This window comes from Engraulis encrasicolus, chromosome 17 (assembly GCF_034702125.1).
Source record: "Engraulis encrasicolus isolate BLACKSEA-1 chromosome 17, IST_EnEncr_1.0, whole genome shotgun sequence".
Classification (NCBI taxonomy): Eukaryota; Metazoa; Chordata; class Actinopteri; order Clupeiformes; family Engraulidae; genus Engraulis; species Engraulis encrasicolus.
Window position 1 is genome coordinate 36,542,857 of NC_085873.1, and position 7,500 is coordinate 36,550,356.

The 7,500-nt window shown below is 42.2% G+C and overlaps 1 protein-coding gene across 1 annotated transcript in view; it reads left to right on the forward strand.

Moving 5' to 3' along the window:
* svild (supervillin d) overlaps window positions 1-7,500 on the forward strand; it is a 119,610-nt gene that overhangs the window by 82,105 nt on the left and 30,005 nt on the right. The window contains exons 10-11 of the mRNA XM_063220713.1: window positions 2,638-2,724; window positions 6,334-6,420. Coding sequence (XP_063076783.1) covers window positions 2,638-2,724; window positions 6,334-6,420 — 174 coding nt within the window. The remainder of the gene's footprint in view (window positions 1-2,637; window positions 2,725-6,333; window positions 6,421-7,500) is intronic.

Sequence of the window (7,500 nt, forward strand, 5' to 3'; positions counted from 1 at the left end):
GATTAGAGCTGCGCACTTATTGTGACAGTGCTGTTGGCATAAACCCTTGGCAGCCCGTAGTGGTGTTGCGTAATGTGTAAAGCATTTGGTGTCGAGTTCAAAAGTTTATGCCCTGCCGTGGTTCAAATGGTAGGGCACTGGCACATTGTCAAAAAGAGATAAGAAGAATACGCACATCCGTCTCAAAAAGATTGGGTGCAGGACTAGCAAAAATACCATGGAAATTGAAAGAAAAGTCTGCAACAGAATGTCTGATGAAGAATGTCTGATGAAGGGCATGCTGCCCGAAACGTAAGGGACACTGTGTGAGATTTTTAGTTGTTTATTTCCAGAATCCATGTTACCCATTCACTAATGTTACCTTTTTCATGAATACTTACCACCACCATCAAAATTTAAGTATTCATTATGACTGGGAAAATTGCACTTATCATACATGAAAAGGGGGATCTTCTCCATGGTCCGCCATTTTGAATATCCAGAAAGACATTTTTAGCTGCAAAAATGACTGTACTTGGGCCATACTAGAAAATATAGTTTTTTTACTTAGTAAACTTTCATGAAAAGATCAAATTTGGCAATAGGCAACCATAGCCGTGGGAACTAGGGGTGCAGGGGGTGCGGCTGCACCCCCTCCTGTGAGCTGAAACGGAACACAGGACGCTAAAAATGCGTTAAAATGCAAGAAATTGCAAGGACCCCCAGACCCCCCGTCTTTCCCTACTGCACCATAGGCGCCGAAACCGTGCTCCAGGGCCCGGGCACCCACGGGAATCGGTGGGCACCCACGGTGAATCTGTGGCACCCATCGAGCACCCACGGACAAACCCGAGCACTAAAGCAGTATTATTCGCGAGAGAACTTTAAAGATGAAATGGCGTTTGCATTAGGCCTATAACTGTCATTTTGTAACGTAAGGTATTATAATTTGTCATCTTGTAACAAGATACTTCACGCGCCGATCCTTTTTCCCCCCTGTGGCGCGTTGCTCTTCTACACAATCAGACAGTAACCATAGAAACGGTGTTGGATTGACCATATGGCATACAGGGCTTTTGCCCAATGGCCTTGATGACTCCCCTCAATGGTATCAGTCCTTATGATGATAGCAGACCTCTTCGAGATAGCAGACATAAAACATGATGTTAGATACAGAAAAGTATTACATTAGTAAAATCCAGTTGAAAGCCTTGGGGACTAATCTAGACTGAAAATGCCCGACATGAATTTTCAGAACAGTTCAGCGTCTATGCAAACGGTTCAGAAGAAGAGTTCTAACTGATCACAGGCTGTGTTGGGCTGTGTGAAGCTGTTTGGTTATATTGTGTTATTTCACAAGTTATGGAAGTTATGGAAAGATCTAAACCTGCTTTTCAGTAGGCCTACAAGCTAGGACTTCTTACAGACAATTGGTTTGCAGTCGGAAAGTTTAGTCTTCAAAATGGTAAGTCGCTGTCATATCATCCTGCGATATCCCATGTATAGCACCGCCGTGTGCCGTTTTATCTGTCATTTTTATCTGCTCTGGGTCTAAGTGCTGGGATGATCAAGTCGAGTCTACTCTCGACATATCCATACTTTTGTTGTGCGCTGTTGGATGATTTTGCCATTTTATTTAGCTTTTCTGGCTTCTAGCACTGTTGGCTTTAGTCATGATGACTGAGTAGCCTAGTTTTGAACATAGCTAACATGAAGTGCATGGCCACATGCGGCATTGTTGGACTCGAACCTAACAACATCATCTTTCTTTGACACGTAATACCTAGGCTAAGTTAGGCCTATTTGTGTGTAATAAACGCTGAATCTAAAGTGCGTGGCTGAACGCCAGTCTGAATTCCATGTGGACGCCTTGCTGTTGTTGTTCCTTATGATTATTTGATATCCTGTTTGGACGCAGTCTGGCTACTGTACAATACTGCTATGTTTGGTAAAAATGTACTTAATACAACACTTACATCATGGTTTCATTTTATTGAGGAAAAAGGATGATTGTGTGATCTTAGGGTCCGTGTAGGCAGGCTGGCACCTTTCATAATGCCGACTAGTATAGAAAGAGTCACCAGCAAACGTGGCCTGGGCTTTGCGTTCAATTTATAGGCCTACATGATTGTAATGTTCAATTTTCAATTCAAATATCAGGCCCTAGGCGATTTTATTTTAAACATATTGATTTGACACCCACAAGGAAAATAAATAGGATAGGCCTTTTGTTATTATTTTGCCTACCCATACAAATAAAGTAACATGAAATGGTTATGTTATCGGGAAAAAGCAAGGCATGGCAAACAAACGGGACATTCTGTGGGTCGCGACCCCCGGTTGGGAACCGCGAGCACCCACGGGCAAAAACAAAAGTCGGCGCCTATGTACTGCACCCCCTGATAAAAACTACTTCCCACGGCGCTGTAGGCAACTCATTTTCAATGACCAGCGTAGTTGCAGTACCTTTTTCGACCATATCCTGCACAGTGTACCTTTAAAATATAGAACAACGGAGCTTGGTGTCGCAGACTTTTCTTTCAGTGACTGCCCTGTCACGCCTTGATCCAGGGCTTTATAGGAAAATGTAATTGCTCAGCGTAATGATGTATTATATGAACTTCCTGTTTGACCATTGTGTCTCCCTTCTCCCATCAGGCCTTGCGTCTCCCATATCGCCCAAAGACGACCCCCCTGTCTTCAAGAAGCACACACACTCTGGAACGCCCGTCAAGCCACTGGAAGGTAACGTCTGGAATAAACACCATCAAAACAGTATACCGGTTATATAATATACATACCTGCAAACTTGTCACTTTTCGCCGAAATTCGCCGTTTTGATCCCAAAATAGGTCACTTACGTGAATCGTGTAGATCCGATGAGTTTTTTTTTGGGGGGGGGGGGGCTGGGGGTGTAGGCAGAGACCTTCAGTAGTATACAGATATTGTCATTATAATTTTGAGCGACATTCTATTGATCTTTTGTTAGCCAGTCTACCTCTGCCTCTCGTGGCCACTGTATCAAAAAGACGGCAATGGTCGTTCCATAACTTGCGCGATATAGAATTGATGCGCGAGAAGTCCCACTCCAAACAAGCGAAATGAACCACTGGTCACTGTCTCCGGTCTCCGCTGTCAATTTTACTTTTTGACCTTTTGATCGGATTTTGAGTACCTGAACAACTGCTTTGGAATGAGGATTATGTTGCCGAGTGCTTAGGTACGTCTTGTATAGTGCTAGAAATATGTTTGTGCTTTTAAATGTTCACCAGTCTGGGTAGCTTGCGAAAATTTAGCATTTATTTACCACTCTTCGCTTAGCTGTTGCAAGCTAGGCGTCCTGACAACAACGGAGTTCACTTATTAATTAAGAAATAAGACGGAACCATACGATGTGTGAAGATTTAACATGAAATAAATAGAGCAACCGAAGCCCTCCTCCTCCTTTGCTGTGTGTTCTATTTATTTCCGTGCGCAACGTGAGCAAGCATTTTGACAAGTGAGCTACAAATCCGAACAGTGAAACATCATTAGATCAAAGCGTTCTGAAAATGCCGTCCTTCAGACAGCAATGTTTATTTCTTGTAGGTCTACAGTGTAGCTTCGTTCGTGGTAGAAGCAAAGTAGCGAAATATTTGATGGTTTTGCAGATGTAGGCAGACCGTGAGTGATGCAGCCAATTTCTGTCACGGTGAAGTTGGTTTCAACTTTCATGTCGGATATTGCAAAATCATGCCCACCCCAGACATTATTACCGCATGCTTTGATTGACTACATGTGACTAACAAGGCACAGTCCATATTATTTTGAATGCTACTTTTCAATGTAGCCTACATCACATTAAAAAAACATAGTTTCCTGTGGGGTTTCTCATTTTTTTCAACAGTCACGTCAAAGTGATTGGGACCCCACAACTTGGAACAGCATGCATTGACTGTATGCAAAGCGTAAGACACACCCCAAAAAATACCACGTCATAAACATAGGCCTATAGCAGGGGTACTCAATTAAAAGTCCCCGAGGGCCAGTTTTTCAAAATTCCTCCCAATAAAGGGCCGGGCCGGGCCGACACGACCCCCCCAACCAAAAAAAAAAATTAAAAAAAATAAAATAAAAAAATAAAACATGATAAGTCCTTTGTAAGCACAATACACACGCACTCACACCCACAGCAGATATTTAGTTTCTAGTGACAGGATGGGAGAACATTTCTCTCATAAAGGGCCTGCATTGTGGGGTGAGGTGCCTGCCTTGCTCTCATTGCCACCCACCCTTCAGTATTTTTTTTAAATGACATAAGATTATCTGTTAGCCTATATTTGCAGACTACGTTCATAAAGATTTATTTCTTAGTGAGAAAACCAATAAGCCTGAAGATAACACTTTTCAAACACATGTTGCTTATTATTATGACTTTGTTTATGCAGCTCTCACATGCATAATGAGAAGCAGAGGCAATAATGGACCCAACAAAGAGGACACATAGATAGGAGAACACCAGGTTTTGTCAACAAGAAAATGGCACATTTGATGCCATGTTGATTAAATGCAAAAGCCAATAATAAATTGTCAAGTTGCTCATAACTTTGTTTGCAGTCTTATGAGGGTCTTTGCATTCCAAACGAACTATTTGGGGACTGTTTAAAAGTGTGAACAGTTTATTAAGCAATTTGTTTGTAATAGGCTACCAATAGTTAGCTGCCAGCAGAGCTCAAACACAGTTTGCCTTCATTTGTGTTAGCAACTAGCTACAGCTACTGCTAAACCAATTCGAAGTCCTAACACACTGTTTGCAATCAAATGTGGACCATTACTTTCAAAAACGATGCATAGAGAACTTTGTGAATAATTTATTTACAGGCTCTGATACAGTCCTTCCCTTGTAGTCTACCTCACAACCTCTAATGCCAGCGTCGTAGGTGCTTCTGTCCGGAGCCTGCAGTGACTGACACAAAGAGGGAGAAACTGCCTGAGGGGGCGGGGCACGGCACGCTTCTTCATTGCGTCTGTGGCGCGATTTCAAAATAAGAGCCGACAGCGCGATCGGACAAAAAAAAAAAAAAACTTTTTTTTTAATTTTTTTTAATTTTTCAAAATCATTCGAGAGCCAAAAATAGATGCCCCGCGAGCCACAAATGGCTCGCGAGCCGCTATTTGAGTATGGGGGGCCTATACCATTGTTTCCTCTGGGGAATATGTATCATTGTCCCTTTATCCACATCAATGAAATATTTCCACCATCAGTGCAGTGTAAACCATGAAGTACACTGCAAAATTGGAAAGAGAGACTGTGGAAAGGAGGACTGAATTTGGTTGGTAGTAGCTACCCATCTACCAGTGCTGCTGGTAAAAGAGCAGATGTGATGGATAAGGAGAGGATGGCCCGAAAGAGGCGCATTTAAAAATGGCTAAAATAAAAATGAATAATTAAGTATATAAAATAATGCCCCCCCTCCACCCATTGTTGTTGTTGTTTTATCGCCGCGATAGGTTGTCACCTTTTTCAACCCTCCTGAGTTTGCAGGTATGAATATAGTAATATAATATATGATACGATATAATATACTATAATATAATATACAGTAGGCCCTGCTGTGGCTCAAAGGATGGGGCACTGCACTGTTGCGACGGGGATCTGGGTTTGATTCCGGCCCGAGATTATATATTATATATGCATTATATATAACATAATGTTATGTAATATGATATATCTTTTATTGCATGTATTTACTGTTTATTTCATGGCACAGAACAACACAGCATTTCTGCTGATCCTCTTACTGACTGTAAGACTTGAGAGACTTGACTTCATAGTTACTGTACATCTTGAGCATTTGAAAGTAGAAGAGGAGGATGATGATGGTGACAAAGATTACAGGCAGTTCAGTATCCCAAATATGATCGGGATATTAAGTATCCCAAATTTGTGCTCGAGCATATTAGCACCTTTTCCCGACGTCAGTGTCCCGAGTAAGCCCTTATTTGGGATACTGAGAAATCCGGATATGCTAGGTGAAGTATTCCAACAGAAGTCGGGATACTGACGCATGTATACACCTTATCCCGAATACAGGGGCTTCCCATAGAACACTATTGCTGCTGTCCAGGCTACACGCATTTGAAGAGAATTCTACGATGGCCAAGAATGTAGACTGGGATATAACGTTCTGTGCTCATATAAACACCTTATCCCGAATATGATCATAACCGGGATAAGCCTCATATTCGGGATACTGAACTGCATATAAACGCACTCGCTGACACAAAGTCATCTGATGATCTCATTCTAATTGCCTTCTAAGAGATCACTTTAAAATAAAGCCATTAACGCCACATTCTCTTCCTCCTCTTCAGAAATCTCCAGTCGTCCGGATGTGGCCATGGAGGGAGACAAACGCCTGGACAAGCTGGAGTCTTTTCTGGACCGGCTGAAAAACAAAGGTAAACACGCATTAACGTAGTTTACAAAGTGAGGAGCCTACACGCTTAAAATGCGTTTGGTTGTCTTTCATTATTTCATGGCTGGATTACGTTTCGACTTCAGTATCTGATGAAGACTATTGAAGTCAAAACATAATCCAGCCATGAAATAACAAGACAAGAAAAAAGGATTTGAAGTGTGCGGACTTCTCACTTTGAAAACTGCAGTTGGCCTTCGACCTGCACCTTTTCCTGGGATGTGCACAATCCTCTCCTTCAACTCAATCAAACACGCACTAACGCACACACGCATGCATACACACTCCCAGATAAACCCAAAGGAGAACGCACTAGCTTGCTGTCTTTGTGACCATAGAGAGACAGACAGATGCAGACGTGCGCACACAAAACAAAGGTAAACACAGACTCTTGCTCACACCCTTGGAGAAATACAAACACATACACACACACACTATGTTTCTCTCTGCTGCGCAAGTGACTCTGGCTTCCATATCCGATAAAAGTCACAGTGTAATCCATCCATAATAATCCAATAACACTAATAGAGGAGAAACAGAGACTTTGATGGCTCACTCACAGTCCCACTGCAGTTAACCTTCCTCTACTTTCCCCTGCGTCTCATGTAAACTATGGGTTTAGGATATAATCCTGCTTCTTAACTCTGCAGAATCACTGCTACCGCACAGCGAGGCGCTAGTATACAGTAACATGTAATCTTTTGAGCTTTGGCCAGTTGACAATAAATAAATGTGTGTTTATGGTTGGTCAGCTTTTATGTGGATGGGTTTATTTTTTTCTGTTTTGCTGTTGTATGGTGTGTTAGGGTGTGTTAAGGCCCTTCTTGGTGCAGCTTGGTATATTACATAATGTTATGATGACTATGCAGCTAACAGCCTAACTGTGCGTGTAGACCAAAATCGGACAAAGCGATCAGATAAGAGCCACAGAAGTCATTCTGTTTTTATTTACCCCTGTGAATAAGTTCTTTGGTACTTACTCTGATCAGGTCTGACAATTCTCAGTGACATCTGACCTCAGGAAGTGAGGTATGAACTTCCTGTTTGTCCAACATTGAGGCGT